The sequence below is a fragment of the Beta vulgaris genome, chromosome 6 (genome assembly GCF_026745355.1).
Source record: "Beta vulgaris subsp. vulgaris cultivar EL10 chromosome 6, EL10.2, whole genome shotgun sequence".
NCBI lineage: Eukaryota > Viridiplantae > Streptophyta > Magnoliopsida > Caryophyllales > Amaranthaceae > Beta > Beta vulgaris.
In genome coordinates this window covers 63799256-63815073 of record NC_079207.1, presented here as the reverse complement: position 1 = coordinate 63815073, position 15818 = coordinate 63799256, and the positions used below count along the sequence as shown (strand labels likewise).

Below are 15818 nucleotides of genomic sequence, written 5' to 3'. Positions count from 1 at the left end.
CTATGGAACTTTGAGAGAGTTTTCTCTAGTTTCTTTTCATTCACATATCAAGCATATCAACAATTAGAGCCTTTGTAATGTTTAAAAGAACGCAAATCACAGCAATAACCGTCACTCGAAAAGACGCAAAACAAAAACCGGGCCACATGGAGCTAGCGCTCCTCAAAGGAGCGAGCGCTCCTCCAAGGAGAGAGAGCTCCTTCTCCCATTTCGTCTCTTTGCGCGTTTCCTCGTTTCCCTGCCATTTTCGTTCGATCGCTCCGAGACCGAGCGAGTGCTCTTTCACTAATGTATTACGTACATTAGTCAACTCTAATTCACATTACTTAAGTCACGACACCTTATCCTATGTGACTTAACGTAACTAGATATGAAAACCGATACTCCGATACTCTAAATATCCAACATACATTACATTCCTAAAACTGAAAATCTGAACTGAGGTATAAATCAGTATTAGAACTGAAACTACAATATTGTTTATCTTACATTTTGGTATACAGAGAGCCAAAAAGAGCAGTACTGAACTGCTGAAAGTGCTATAATTGATTGAACTGATACAAGGCAAAGTTCACAATTTGTTCTCAGGTTAGATTACCCAAAACCAAGACACAATTGAGCCAACAGCCAAGCCTACAATTAAGAACAATGCAATCAAAATCCCTGCTGTCTCTGAATACTGAAGCTGGACCGTTTTGGGAGTCGAAATCATTATAAGACTTGTGAGATAGCCGTTGGTTAGCCCTAGCAGACAAGTCAGGAATGTTACAGGTATCTCAGTTTAAAAGATTTGAGGACCATGCAAGCATCCCAAATACAAGGGATAAAACAGCAACCTAAGAAAACATGCAGCAATAGCAGCATTCGCGTTTTCTACTAAATATACAGCAGTCAATGACTTGCCTACTAAATCAAACACATTGTAGCTGGTGATGAGGAGAATGCCGTACCAATTTCCAAGGAACTCGGAGTTTACATCTTCAGTAATGAATCCTGGAAATATAGATAAAGTGACAACATATATAAGCATAACTCCAACGCCATACCATTTGATTTTCGCTATGATCTCCCAAACGGGGCCAGATAGAGAACGTTCTTGCTCGAGTTCCTCCTTGTTTGCAACAGCCTGCGTTCTCAGTTCGTTGTAGTAGTTGATAACAGGAAGTCTCTGCGCCACATTGTATAAGATAATACAGATGATCATAAAAACGATACCAACGACAAAGTATAGGATAGCACTACTCCTCAAGCCGTGGTTGTCTTGTGGATATACGGCTTTAGTAAAGATTCTTAGGAAGGAAACAAGGACACCTATAATGTCACATAATATGTAAATGTAACATAAGTTCAGTAAGTGATGAAAAAGAACAAGATCCACTCAAGAGAAATAATTCAGCTTCAAAGAAAGAAGAATAGTTCATCAGAACTCGTTCTTCTTTGTGGTTTAGTGATCATTACCCCTCATCTTGAGTGTACAATTTTTCTGCTTGAAGTTGTAGGAACTTAAAAGAGTAAATAATGTGTGGTGATTGGCATGCCAACTATCTTGATATCCGCCAATGTAATACGGAACAACTCACATGCGCACAATTCATATGGAACACTCAGAAGTCAAATGATAACCTCAAGTAGAATTAGGATAATAAAATTATGGAGTCTTAAGATATACTAATCAATAGCACCTAAACACATTAACTATTGAAGTTAATGACCAAAGTCAAGTCATCTAAAAGTAAAACAAAAGCTACTACTGTTCTCTCTCTCAAAACCACTAAAGTCCACTCCTAAATTCACCAACTTCTTAGTTTTCCTTTGTTATACAAACCTATTTCCAATTTCAGACCAAAAAAAACACCCAACAGAAGTAAATTTTGCACAAAGAGAGATATTTAGTAAATACAGGAGGAACCAATTCAATTACCTGAGGCAGCAGTGCCAGAAAACAGGGCCTGCATATAACGTTCCGGTAACTCGCCTGCAGACCCGATAAGACTAGCTTGGACTAGACCAGTAGCCACAGCAGAGAGGCCCACAGCCCCAACAGTAACATGATATCCAATATAAAGCCCACTTCGGCCCATAATATAGAAAACATCCATGAAGGGAACCACCAAGAGGGACAGCAAGAAGAGACCCAAGCCCAAGTTAATGCGGATATGGGCTTGAGACTTGCTGAAGCAGAAGATAAGAATGAGCACAGTAAAGAGCATCACCAACTGAGAAACAACAGAAAAGGTACGGTCAACGCTACGATCAGGGTAGAGGTAGTGGAAGTAGTCAACTGCTGTGATGAAAGCATTCCATGGTAGAAGGTAACCAGTTCCTAAGATGAAGTAGATTGTATATACCAAGTTATAACTATCCCCAGGGATCTTCTTCTCGATTTTCGTGTCGCCGGAGTTATGGAGAAGAGAGATTGTGGCTTCATTACTACCCATGCTTGATATCAAAGTAAATGAAATAGTAGTATGTGATCAATGTTTCTGGAAAGGAGTTAAAGAGGAGCGCTGTATTGAGTAAAGATACAAAAAGTATATTCATAAGGTTGGATACTTAAGGAAGCAAATTGATAGAGAAAGGTTATTGTTTTATTACTAAATTAATTTTATGAAATATCTTCAAAAGAGAACTATTGGCCATCCATAGAAATAGATATATTCATTTAGAATGCGTTTGGTAGGGACTTGGAAGGAGGCCACTTATTATTGGAGATAACAATTACAAGCAAGTCTTCGGTCAATTGACGGAACGGGTACACCACCAAATGAGCCACCGGAAGAGACCTCACCCCCTGTGGCTGCGGCGTAGGCATCTGACTGGTGGATATAGAAGATTGGGAAGAAGAGAGAAACTGTAGCAAACTGAACATCCATGAAAAAGATCCAGTTGTAATGGAGTAGTGCAAGTAATCAACAGATGGAATGAAGGCATTCTGAGAGTAGATAACCTGTTTCTAAAATGAAATACTTCATACATGATGATGATGTAACGTTACTGGACTCGAACTGTGCCTTCTTTGGCTAAGTACAATAGTTTCTATTGGACCAGGGTACTTCATAGCCACTTTAGCTAGACAAACTGTGCCTTCTTTGGCTAACCACTGGACTCGAAGCGGGTCTTCTTTTCAGCAAGAGGTTTTAAATCTACTCAGTCTCAAACCAAAACTTGACCAACGAGGAAATAGAAAAGTGACGCAAATGAAAAAGAAATTCTTTGAAACATTGCATAACTATGAGAGATAGATGAAAGTTACAGAATTGGAACTTACAAATGTAAAGAAATGTATCTTACAGAACTTTACAATATGAAAATATACATCCGAGTCCCTGACTACCCCATCATGACGAGATCAGGGACCAAACAAGCTAGAGATCCGCCCCTTCCCTTTTTCACGTACACTTGAGACGAAGATGATCTCTAATCAATGAAAATTTCAGCTATATCATACCAGATTACAGCATTGGAGATTAACAAGTTGCTATAAGATCAGATGACCCAGAACCAAGACACGATTGAACCACAAGCCAAACCAAGAATCAAGAATAGGACGACCAATATTCCTGCTGTTTCTGCGTGTTGCAGTTGAACTTTTTTAGGAGCCAGAATCATCAGTACACTAGTTAAATAGCCATTTGTTAGCCCCAATAGACAAGTCAACACTGTCACAGGAATCTCGGTTCGGAAAATTTGGGGACCATGCAAGCATCCCAAATAGAGAGGATAAAACAGCAATCGAGCCAAACATGCATTGACAGCAGCATTTTCGTTCTCAAAGAGATAGATGGAAGTCAAACACTTGCCCACTAAATCAAATATATTGTATGCAGTTATAAGAAGAATCGCGTACCAATCCCCGAGTAGTTCTGAATGCACATCTTCTGTAATGAAACCCGGAAATATAGATAGAGTCACAACATATATGAGCACAATCCCAGACCCGTGCCATTTGATTGTTCCCATAATTTCCCAAACAGGACCAGATAGAGGGCCTTTATCCTGCTTTGCGTCATTTACAGCCTGTAATTTGAGCTCATTGTAGTATTTAATAACAGGAAGTCTATGTGCCACATTATAGAAGACGAGACAGATAATCATAAGTACAATCCCAACAATGAAGTACAGAATTGCACTGTTTCTCAAACCATGGATATCTTGAGGATATACTGCTTTTGTAAAGATCCGCAAAAAGGAAACGAGGACACCTGCAGTTAACAAGAAAGTGCAACTTTTACATTCATCATTGCAGAAAGGGAAAAGAAACACACGAGACAAAATGATCAGTCTTCCACTTCAATCTTCATTCCAGAAAAGTATGCAATGTAGCAAGTTAATTCTTGCCTGAAAATCTGATAATTGTAATCCAGGAGAGGGGCCATTACCAAAGAAAGTAAGATAAAGTCAACACTACAACATCAATCCTACATGTAAATCATGCTGATGCTCTTAAAGGATTCTGAAGTATACAACCTTAACCTTCATAATAAGTTAATACCCCCCCCCCCTTCTCTCTTCTCTCTTCAATTACTATACCTACTTATTTGGCTTTGCACAAAGTTGAAAGTGTAAGTTTGATGTGGGCTGCCAAGTATATATGGCAATTGATTAGTGAGAAAGGATATGTTTTTATATCTTTATTCTTTATATAGGAAAGGAAGTTTGGTTAGACAAGTTTCAAATAAGGAATTGGATAACTCAAAATGGAAAATGAGTATGATAATTGAAAACAAAAGGACTAGGGAGTGCATCCATCAATGCAAATTTTGTCAGCTTTGCCTCTCCTTATCATTTCTTAAACGTCCATCAAACCACTCATGACTTATTCAATTTTGCTCACTCCTACATATCTGAGATCTGATCCAATACAGAAACAAATGCCTCCCTCTAATCTCTTCTTAGACCTTTTACACTTCCATGCTAGACTACTAGAATTCTTGGACTACAAGATGCTTATTTGTCGTCTGTAGTCTACTGAGCCAAAACACAGATAGTATCACGATTATAACAAACCCACATTTCCATTGTAAAAATATGATCTTGAAGCCCATCATCCTTTATGACAAGCCCATCATTACCATGCCATCATTCATTACTAGTTACCAAATTCCCCTTACATGTCTTTAAATTTAAACCACAAGCTTTAGGATTCCTTGACTGAAGGCATCACACTTTAGGTACAAAATATAGCACCAACACTTCTCAACCTCATCTCTCCGCTTCTTCCAAGTAAAGTTTCCAGCTACATTGACATATGACAATATGAAACAAGTTACACCCCCAAAATTCAATCCTTGATGTATCTATAATGAACATTGCACTAGAGTCAGAGCTAACAACCCAACACGGGTTACAAAATTGAGTATCTATGACAATATTTAGTTTCCAGTAGTACACAATATCATAGTGACTGCATCAAAAGAAAAAATCACACGAGGGATTTGGTGTCAAAATGTATATCATTACTCGCTCCTGCGTAGTGCTGCCGGGTTAATCAGCACTCCTTGATTTCTAGTCCTATACTCACCGGCAAAGTTCTCAACAACAAGCACCAATATCATCAATATGGCCAAAAATCCACATGAAATATCTCCCGGTGAAGGATATTCAATGAAAATAATTGGTGCAAAATTAGAAAGTCAACTAATGCTATAATCAAAGAACCATTTCCAATTTCAACCGCGAAAATGTAGAAATATCTAGCTTAGTTGGTAATGTCTTGTGGGGGTAATACTCTACTTAGTCTCTCATTTACACCAAACAACAATAATATTCAACCCTGAAAATATCATAACATACGAATTCCAAAATCATCCTAAATTGAACCCTCTCGACAAAATGATCAAAATGTCGATGCCATCTAGCATAGTTGGTAATATCTTGTAGGGCTAATACCTAAGACCAAGACCTGGATCAAACCCCATCGTCTATCTACATCACTGTCCTTAGTCGCTCATTTACCACAACAAAAAAATTCGACCCTAAAAATATCATAACATAGGAATTCCTAATTCATCACCCAAAATGATCAAAATTAACACAAACAAAAACCTAAAAAAAAAGTCAATTTTCTGCAACAAAAAAACAAAGATTGATAAAAAAACAAAACCTGAAGCAGCAGTGCCAGCAACAACAGCTTGCATATATCTTTCCGGCAACTCACCGGCAGACCCAATAAGCCCACCTTGAACCAACGCATCAGCAAGGCCCGAAAGGCCCAAAGCTCCAACAGTAACATAAAACCCATTATAAAGCCCACTTCGGCCCTTAATATAGAACACATCCATAAGAGGTACAACAAGCAGGGACACAACAAAAAGGCCCAAGCCCATATTAATCCGAACAAAAGCATCGGACTTTCTAGGTGAGAAGATGATACAGATGAGAGAGAAAAGACCCACAAGCATATAAGCAACGGCGAAGATTCGATCAACGCTTTCATCAGGGTAAAGAAAGTCAAAGTAATCAACGGCTGTGATGAATCCATTCCATGGGAGTAAAAAACCTGCTCCTAGTGTGAAGTAGATTATGTATGCGAAGTGAAATGAGTCTTTTGGGATGTTTTTTTGGGGAGGAGAGAGAATTTCGTCGTTTAGAAGTGTTAATGTCGTTTCGTCGCCGGAGTTTACGACGAGTCCCATTTTTTTGGGTGGGGAGGAGAGAGAATTTGGGAGAGTTTGTGCTGTGATTGGAGAATTTGGAAGAGTTTTGTTTGAGACGTTGAGTTTGTGTGGTTGGTGGAGGGTAGTGAGGAGGAAGTGACAAAAACACTTTCGGCGTTGTTGTTTTGAACTGAACTAAATTGAATAGAATCGAAAAATATTATGAAAGAAAATTAGATGACTGAATTAACATGAAATGAATTGCGCCGAAAAAAATATATGGTCGTACTTTCTCACGTACTTCCTCTATTTTTTTTTTTATCATTCTCACTTTTTTTTGCGCGTCTTCTAATTCCTCTCTTTGAGTTTAAATATCCTTTACTATATATTCGTAAAAAAATTATAACGATTGAATGTTAATAATATACTAATTGAGAAGCATCAAATAAGATCCTACATGACTATATTTTTTCTTATAAATTGAAAAAAATGGAGAACATTCTCTTTAGGTATGAATAGTGTCAAAATTCCAAGTGAGAAAGATAAAAAGAATAGAGGTAGTATATACCTACGATATTCGTTATTATGGGTTCACACCTAGTTTGATGAAGTCATGTGAATAAGAGAAAAATAGAGTCATAGAGAGAATTACAAGTCAAATATAGTAACAATACAATTTTATATTACAATTAGACTGTCTCTTTCAATAATTTTTGATTTATTGATAGGTGGATAATTCAATTGAATGTAAGAGAATTAAGTCAAGATATGATGAGAGTAGTCATATGATATATAATAATTGACTACTTTTAGGATAACCTCTAGAATAGATACAATACAAGTTGGCTTGTAAAGCTAAATTAAATTTGTGATCTAAGATTATGGACTAACGGTTTAGAATTGGCTAATCATAGCATAATCGAAAATTGTTTATTCTCGCTTATAATTCATCATTAAGAGACCACATACTTTTAAATTAATATTAGGCAATGGTAAACCCAATATTAAAAATAGATTAGCCCAATAGTGACTAGGTTAATTTCTTTCGGTAATTAGTTTAATCCATTTAGTGACTAGGTCTACTTAACCAAGGATGTCTTGGCCTAGTGGTTAAGATTGAGGTGCTGTGAACGATAGGTCACAGGTTCGAATCCCCCCTCCCCTTCTTTGTACTTTGTACCGCCTTCATGGCTCATATGGATCAAAAAAGTGACTAGGTCTACTTTTATATTAAAATTAGACCGTCCCTTTTAATAATTTTTGATTGAAAAATGGATCAAGGCATGCTTCCATAAAAATTTTTACACAAATTAATTAGCATGAAAAGTCTTCAATTTGGATTAATAATACTCACGCCACAAATTTCATAATCATAGAAAGTTTGCGTGTTCACCTCAAATAACCAATCTAAACTGAGTGTTCGTGAATAGTTGGCACTCTCAATGTGCAATAGTCCCTCGTGAAACAAGTTCTCAAGTGTTGGACGAATCTGTACTTGCATGGAAATAGCATAGACTACCCATCATATTTGCCTGTTAATCATCACACTTCACACCGTTATTTTTCGCGTCGAATTATAACAAGATTCATCCAAGTGTTCCTAAGCAAACTTATACGTAAAATCAATGGAGTATTTCTTCACATTCCCACAGCCGGGGGTGACGACAGAGGAACCAACCCGCCTGCTGGGGCGGGGCAGCAACCGATGGGCCCGACCCACTTTTCAGAATAATCTGTTTCAATCATCAGATTGCTTGAATACTATAGATTTTCTTTACTTAAAGGTATTACAATCCATAGCATCTGTTGCCTTCTTTGCAACTTTAATTCACAATGTCATGACTTTCTTCCAAGTCTTTAATTCTTAACATGGTTGAACAAGCAAACAAACAAGAAACTCTCGTGGTAGTCCACTTGCGTGACAGACAGCATGTAGTGCTGCCAAAGTGCGCATACTTACCTATAATCTAATGAAGAGTCGTCAAAAGGAAGTAAAGAAATCTTTCATTTACAATTACACGATACATGATTGAAGGCACAAACAATGATAAAAATTGATTTCAATTATCTAATTCAAGTTACAAGCAATGCAAGAGAGAAGAACATTGGGTTGGGAATCGGGGAAATTGAGCTTCAACATAAAATTTGCCTACAATTCCTTTCTAGTTTCTACTATGATAAAAATTATGAAGGCAGACAAAAAATTATTGCCAGCAAGAACACAACGTTCTAATACTTTCCTTTACGCTCCTGGCCTTGTTGTCAAACCTGCCTCGACCTTTTTAATTTCGAAGATGAGCATCCTCCACATTTTAAGAACAAACATTTCGGCTTCCTCATCCAAGATCTTCTGAAGCACATCCAACATTTTCTCAGCTTTAACATGTTCCCGGAATCTATCTACTATGAACTCCACCAAAGTATTCTCTTCTTCTCCCAAAAATTCTGTGATCTTTTTGGATATCCACGGTCTCATTCTTTCATGCAACCGATTCTGCAAAAATGTGCATGTGTTAGTAATATTACCAGAGGATGCATTCAGTACCACCACTAACATAAAACTTATATAAGTATCCAGTGCAAGAATATGTACTGGTAATCTCTGTTTAGTCCATATGCGGGGTAAAAGCTAGAACAATCGGGGAGTAAAATTAGGGGACGATGATATAAATGTGGGATCTAATATACCCACTACCTCAAGTCTTTAACCACTTGACCAGAACCTTGACATCCCACATCTAGGGTATAAACCACATGTTAGGTATGCAGCATACATATGTGGAGATAAACCCCAGTTGAGTCTCAGAAAGAAACCAGTGTTACTCCTGAGTTAAACTGAGCCTAGCTAATCTATGCATAAAAAACAGTCCCACAAAATTAAAAGGCTTACCTCATCATACACGGCCCAATTAATTTCGTACGAAAACAAATCATCTTTCGTCTTTGGTATCATATCAATCAATTGTTTTGCATCCAAAATCTCCCGAGATCGAGGAGCCTCGTCACCAGCACGTTCATGATCATGGTCCCGATGGTTTGACCTATCATGAGAGCGTCGACTTCTGTCCTTCTCCACAAGTGCTTCTCTAGGATTAACACGCTTACCAGGTTCAGCAGATGCAGCTGAGACCGGAGGTGCCTCTGCATCATCTGTGTGTACGGCTTGAAGTTCTTCGGTAGAGTAATCAATCGGGACAAGAGGCCTCATTTTCTTCTCTTTCTGCGCATCATCATCCTCTTCTTCATGAAACACAGATGGAACCGCTGTACGTTTCCCTGACCCCACTAAGCCAAATCCAAGCTTTTTGGTTGGGGCATTACCCATAAGCTTCACATCTGACGTTGAGCCAGGTGCCATCATTGGTTCATCAGTACTGCCATTTTCAACAGCCTCATCACCTGACGGAGAAAAGGCAGCTATCAATTTTATATAAGACACAGTGAAATGGATAAGTTAAGATGCTGAAGTAGAGGTCAAAGGGAACACAATTAAGGAGACAAGTTGACTGACACAAGACACAAAATAGCCACCCACCAGTATGGATTACAGGAGCAGAATCAGTGTCATGATCCTGTTCCATATCATCTTTGATCTCACTAGCAGCAACTTCTGGGGAGGAAGGTCTCTCACTTCCATTAGCCACTGGAACAGATGTAAGCTCCAATGCCTGTTTCTCTTGTTGCCTCTGTTGCTCCTCCTCAGCTCTTTTTGTGGCCTCTACAATTTCTTCATCTTCTTTCAGTCTATCAGCCGAATCTTCTTCCTTTTCCCTCCGCCGCCGCCTCCGCTTATCCTCCATATCAGACTTCCGTCTCCTTTTCCTAGAATCATCATCGCTTTCATCCTCTTGCTCAGCTATTAACCTCCTCCGTTCACGCTCCCTTTCTTTCTCCTTCTCCCTCTCACGCTTCCGCTCATATTCTCTCTCCTTTTCTCTAGTCTCCCATTCCTTTACTCGCTCCTTGTAGAACCGTTCAGCCTTTTGTATCTCCAAATCTCGCTCCCTCTCTCTCCTCGCTCTTTCACGTTCTCTTTCTCTCTCTAATCTATCAAGCTCTCTCTCCTTCTCCCGTCGATCACGGTCTCTACCCCTATTATCTCGGTTTCTATTATCATACCTTTTACTCCTATCAGGTGACTCAGTTCCAGCTCTATTTGTAGTTTTAGTCTCACTTGTCGTCTCGTCATCGTTCTTTTCTTCTGCAGTAATCCAAATAGAGAATTGATGAGAAAATTTTACTAAAAAGACATTGATTTATTACGGTTGACAGTGGATATTTAACATCAAGTAACAATTAATTCATCCTTTGACTAACCATTATTCACAGGGTCAATATCAGAGTCCTTGTCCCCAGATTTAGCAGGCACTTCAGAGTTCACGTTGCTCGAGCCATCAGCGACCTTCTGTGGCGGTGGCAGAGGAGGAGGTGGAGGCTTAGTCTTTATGCGTTCATCTATCATATTTGTGAGCTTCTCCAAAGCCTCTCGGTCAGCATCACGGTCCTCGTCAGTAACAAGGCCAAAGCTGGCAATATCATTTTCCTTGGTTTCAGTCTCATTCACATCCTTCTTGGGCTCTTCTACAGCAGGTTCTTTCTTCTCATTACCATCACCCTTCTCACTATCTGGCACACTTTCTCCATCCTTCTTTGCTTCCTCTGCTCCAGTCTCACTGGGTTTATTTAAATTTTCTTTCTTCTTTTCCACGAAACGTTCTAAATATTCTCTTGTTGCTTGATTAACATTCAACTATTACAAAAACAAACAGAAGCAAATTCAGATCCACAAATAAGAAACATAATAAACCACAAAAGATTATCAAAGTAATCCACCAACAAACAATATCTTGAAAACACTGAAATCAATATTCTCTAAACAAATACAAAGTATCATTTACAATTACAATACACCAAAAACTAATGCAGCAGTTCCGATAATAGAACAGTACTGCAATAAAATCATTCTAACTTAAACCAAAATGTACATATGCAGTCTTTTCACCCAGACAGTAAACATATTGGATTAAGAGCAGAAAACTAGAAGATAGTTTGATCTCAGGTAATATCCACATGTAGGCCCAGTTCCCTTTTAAATAGCTATCTATGATGAACTTATATGGCGAAGTTCAAATTCTATGAAAAAGCACCACACTTATTTTCTCTCTTTTTGATAGGGAAATAATAGGGCCATAGAATCTAATCTCAGAGGTTGGACATCCCCCATCCCCAATGGTCCCCGGCATCAAAAGGACTAACTGCAGGTTGAGAGGCGGGAGCATCGTCAACAGAAAAACGGAGAGAGAGAAACTATGGCAATTAAACTTTCCATAACTGTTGATTAGTATCCTGAAAAATAAATGAAAATTTCCTAACTCTGTAAGCTTGGTTGTTCATTGCAGTCAAAAAAAAGGCATTAAGAAGCAAAAGGATAAACATATTTTCATGTCAGGCTATAAACTGGAAGAGATTGAATCACAGAAGCAAAAATGTTCTCATTTTCAAGACAAATAAAACATACCACCAGCTCTTCGCCATCAACATTGCATTTGCTCAGCAAGCGCAGAGCTCGGAGAACCCCTTCAGCAGATTCAAATTCACAGAAGCCAAATCTTTTTGGGGTTCCATCCGACGGATCCTGAGCACGCTTCCAACTCTTAATTGTTCCACATAGCTGAGGAAGATACAAAGAACCACAATATCAGCAATGGGACAGATAACATAACAAAGAGACATTACATCATGCCAAACATGGAAGATATGTAACAAAATCAACAAAGGTGTTTTCTCTCATGATATTAACATACCTCAAGGAGCGAATGAATAAAATCATTCTCCACTGAAGGAGCTATCTTGCCTACATAAACAGTAGTTTGTGGTTTTTCTACTGGTGCAACAATTGGAACAACAGGCGGCCTGACAATTGGGGGAGTCATTGGAGGACGAAGTCCCAGAAAAGGAGGCCTTGGCAGTGGGGGAACTGTACCAACTGGAACTCCAGGACGAGGAAGAAAGGGAGGACGACCCATCGGCATATAAGGATAGCGAACAACTCCTGCAGTATCATGTAAAAACCACATCTATGCAAACACATCAGAGTAGGTTCATAATTAACATAAAAAATCTTACAGAAAAATCACTTTATGAATAGGGGCAATTAAATTTTCACAAACTTTAAAAGTGTTGTTACCACACATCACAAGTAAGAGATATGGCAGCATAGCAGAGCAACTTATGACCAGCTGAGCAGACCTGATGGATATTAACAAATAATACAAGGTTCATAAAGAACAAGTCACCAAGCATGCTTACCTTGCATATGCAGTTTCAAAAATAGTAGCCTTGTCAATATAGCCAACGCACCAACTAACAAATTTTTGCTAATGAGTATAATGAGACTTCACCATCTCAAAATATACCCAAGATATTTGATGACATTAGACTGTAATTTAGCCCATCAACCTTTGTTATGTCAACTGTTGATTGCCCAATATGCATTATGAAAAATAAGCAAAAAGAACAGACAGATAGGAAGGGAGAGGAATAATAGAACAATGTTAAAGATAATGATACCTCGCCAAACAAGGGCACCAAGAACTCAGCAGGCCTCATGATCAGCTCCAGAAACTCAAGGACCCATGAAGGAAAAGAATCCTTAAACTACCAAAATTCCTACTAAATCGACATGACAGCACCAGCCATTATATATCATGACAGGGAGCAGTGGAGCACTGCTTGATTTTGCCCTTTTTAGGCTTAGCTAAATATATGATGTCTTTGAAATATAAATAGACAAAAGTGAGTAAATTACGGATATGTGCATACCAAAGTAAGGAGTTGCAGAAGGAGTCTCTAAACAACTGCAATAGGAAGCCTTCTGACCTTTCTCACCGTATTCAATCAAGACACTGTAGGAGAAAACATCCCATCATCGTTACCCCGTCAACTAGTCAATATTAGCTTTTTTAGTATTTTCTCCAATCTTCTCTCAGCTAAACTCTACCCATAAAAACACAAGTCAATAACCTCTTTTACTGTTAAAATTTCTATGTTTTGTTATCAAGTTACAACTCGTCTCAGCTACCCCCGACGAAATAAAACACCCAGAGACTTGCCTCATACCCCATTAATTTTGTATACACCATAAACTCAATAGCTTCATGATTATTTAAAATACTTACATAGCATTGTACAATTAGGGCAAACCAAAGACGCATAACAGTGTATTACACCTATCAGCACCTCACCCATTCACAAAAATATTGTTCAGTGAGAAGCACATAATAATAATGGACACTTCTCAATTGCAATTAAACAAAAATATATACAGTTTATGTGTATAACAAACTACACAGCAACAATAAGAGCCCAAAGTTCCACTCTTGGAAGTAAAGAAGAGTCAAATCCCATATCCTTAGGAGTTTCAATACTTAGGGTGGTACTGGTACCTTATAAAGGTGCAATTATACTTAAGTTTGTACTCGTAGCAATTGATAGCCTACTGGTGATAGATAGTTCAGGCGATTAGGAGGTGCAAAAACCTATCATGGCTCCAAACAGTAACCTAGTGACTACACGATACATACGATAGCGCTGGCAAACAAGAATTCCGAACACTACCGCCTTAAACTTTCCTCTCGAACAATATCCAAACCAAGCAAACAACCATCTAGTTGCATAATTTGGCCATCACAAAGACCACAAAAGATAAAGAACATCTTAAGGACATACTCCAATTCTAATGATTAATAGTAACATAACTACCTAAGCAATTCAGATAAACCCTAACGATACGAAAAATCAACCTCAGATAAAAAAAACACATCAAGTCCAAAGATCTAATCACCTTACACATCTAATTTCTAATCACAAACACCAATAACCAAAGAAACAAAAGTAAAAACTTCATTAAAATAAAAGATAACAAGCTGAAAGGAGAACCCACCAGGAGGAAGAGATCCATGAGGAGGATGCATATATCCATTATGCATAGCCATATAAGGCGGAGGAGGCGGTCTCATCCCTGGCATCATCATCTGCTGCTGCTGCTGTTGCTGTTGTTGCGGTTGCGGTTGCGTAACTCCAGGAGGAGGAACGCCATGATTTTGCTGTGGTTGATAGCCTTGCAAATTAGGGTTTTGCGGGATTGGAGTGAATTGCGGGACCGACATCGGAGCTCCGGCAGGACGAAATGAAGGCGGTGGTGCGTAAGGATTGATCTGCGGATTGTGATATTGAGGTACAGAGCTAGGGTTAGGGTTAGGGTTAGGGTTAGGGTTTAATGGTGCGGGAGTTGAAGGAGGAGGAGTAGAAGAAGGTTGTGAATCGGAATTGTTAGGGTTTGTAATAAGAGGAGGTGGAGGTGGGGGAGGAGGGGGAAGATTTGAGTCTTGAGTTGTTGAAGATGATGAAGGTTCTTCCATGGCGGAAGAAGGTGTTGTTGAAGAATTGAAGATGGTGTTTTTCCGACGATAGATTAGGGGATTTTGTTGTTGTTTGAGGAAGGATACTCTGCTTAAATTCAAGGAATTCTTTGGTTTTCCTTGATAATTTAGATTTAGGAGTTAAGACTAGTGAGGACTGAGGAGGTATGGCTATTGTGCACTTCCCCTCAAAAAAAAACCAGCCTGCCCATGGCTTGTGTTTATTTTTTTTATTCGGTAATTTAGTGGTTCAAGCAGGCTCAAGTCTCAGCCCTTACAGTTTGTTTGGTAGAAAGAACTAGTTTTAGGACCCGTGCATGATGCACGGGAGTATTAATTGCTTGATAGCATAACTAATGATCAATAAAAATAATCAAAATAACGTAACATATTTAACTAATCATATATGAAGGCATCAAATTGTTATTTACAGAAATGATTTTTGTAACGCAATCTATATGTTTGAAAACACTTCCTTGTAAACTACGTTTGTTGTACTTGTACGCACTCCGTGTTCTTTGTCAAAAGGAAGTATCTTCAGACCTTTTTTGCTCGTAACTCCAGAAACAGCAACATAAAATTGACCATGGCTAAAAACAGGTCTCGGGATATACAGGCCTACATGAGACAAAGATTGTCCTTGACTTTTATTTATAGTCATAGCAAAACAAACCATTAAAGGAAATTGACGTCTCTGAAATCTGATAGGAAACTTGGTGGAGTCCGACGGCGTCAATGTCATTCTTGGGATAAAAACTTTTGCACCCACATTACTTCCGGAAATAACAGTAGCTTCAATAAC

At 38.6% G+C, this 15818-nt stretch overlaps 3 protein-coding genes and 1 long non-coding RNA gene across 10 annotated transcripts; 1 reads left to right on the top strand and 3 right to left on the bottom strand.

The window, feature by feature from the left end:
* Window positions 1–426: 426 nt before the first annotated feature.
* On the bottom strand, window positions 427–3051 carry LOC104897401 (equilibrative nucleotide transporter 1). Of its 2 annotated transcripts, XM_019250415.2 has the most exons (3): window positions 1922–3051; window positions 1047–1311; window positions 427–744 (listed from the first exon to the last, which is right to left on the bottom strand). In XM_019250415.2, the coding sequence occupies exons 1-3, from the start codon at window positions 2436–2438 to the stop codon at window positions 585–587; spliced, it is 942 nt and encodes a 313-aa protein (XP_019105960.1). In that variant the 5' UTR covers window positions 2439–3051; the 3' UTR covers window positions 427–584. The 2 variants fall into 2 exon arrangements, with proteins under 2 accessions (XP_019105960.1, XP_019105959.1); XM_019250414.2 differs by having other exon boundaries at window positions 427–1311.
* Window positions 3052–3198: 147 nt separating this feature from the next.
* LOC104897400 (equilibrative nucleotide transporter 1) lies at window positions 3199–6741 on the bottom strand. The gene is made up of 2 exons (XM_010684269.4): window positions 6104–6741; window positions 3199–4202 (listed from the first exon to the last, which is right to left on the bottom strand). The coding sequence occupies exons 1-2, from the start codon at window positions 6633–6635 to the stop codon at window positions 3487–3489; spliced, it is 1248 nt and encodes a 415-aa protein (XP_010682571.1). The 5' UTR covers window positions 6636–6741; the 3' UTR covers window positions 3199–3486.
* Window positions 6742–8625: 1884 nt separating this feature from the next.
* On the bottom strand, window positions 8626–15204 carry LOC104897399 (RNA-binding motif protein 25). 6 transcript variants are annotated; one of them, XM_048647430.2, is made up of 8 exons: window positions 14539–14680; window positions 13167–13501; window positions 12401–13069; window positions 12115–12267; window positions 10914–11346; window positions 10132–10797; window positions 9487–10013; window positions 8626–9090 (listed from the first exon to the last, which is right to left on the bottom strand). In XM_048647430.2, exons 3-8 carry the CDS (start codon window positions 12671–12673, stop codon window positions 8839–8841), a joined length of 2304 nt encoding a protein of 767 aa, XP_048503387.1. In that variant the 5' UTR covers window positions 12674–13069; window positions 13167–13501; window positions 14539–14680; the 3' UTR covers window positions 8626–8838. The 6 variants fall into 6 exon arrangements, with proteins under 6 accessions (XP_048503387.1, XP_048503388.1, XP_048503384.1 ...); XM_048647431.2 differs by having other exon boundaries at window positions 12401–12648; window positions 13419–13501; XM_048647427.2 differs by lacking the exon at window positions 13167–13501 and having other exon boundaries at window positions 12401–12648; window positions 14539–15204.
* On the top strand, window positions 11342–12993 carry LOC125499034 (uncharacterized). Its single transcript, XR_007275698.2, has 2 exons — window positions 11342–11655; window positions 11771–12993. It is a non-coding gene; the product is annotated as an uncharacterized LOC125499034 (long non-coding RNA).
* Window positions 15205–15818: the final 614 nt, after the last annotated feature.

Coding starts and splice junctions, on each gene's coding strand:
- LOC104897400 (XM_010684269.4), bottom strand. CDS start 6,635: ATGGGACTCGTCGTAAACTCCGGCGACGAAACGACATTAACACTTCTA. Junction 4,203..6,103: donor TGCTGGCACTGCTGCTTCAG/GTTTTGTTTTTT, acceptor TGTTAACTGCAG/GTGTCCTCGTTTCCTTTTTG.
- LOC104897399 (XM_048647427.2), bottom strand. CDS start 15,016: ATGGAAGAACCTTCATCATCTTCAACAACTCAAGACTCAAATCTTCCC. Junction 12,649..14,538: donor TCATGGATCTCTTCCTCCTG/GTGGGTTCTCCT, acceptor ATGATACTGCAG/GAGTTGTTCGCTATCCTTAT. Junction 12,268..12,400: donor TTATTCATTCGCTCCTTGAG/GTATGTTAATAT, acceptor TATCTTCCTCAG/CTATGTGGAACAATTAAGAG.
- LOC104897401 (XM_019250414.2), bottom strand. CDS start 2,438: ATGGGTAGTAATGAAGCCACAATCTCTCTTCTCCATAACTCCGGCGAC. Junction 1,312..1,921: donor TTCTGGCACTGCTGCCTCAG/GTAATTGAATTG, acceptor GTGACATTATAG/GTGTCCTTGTTTCCTTCCTA.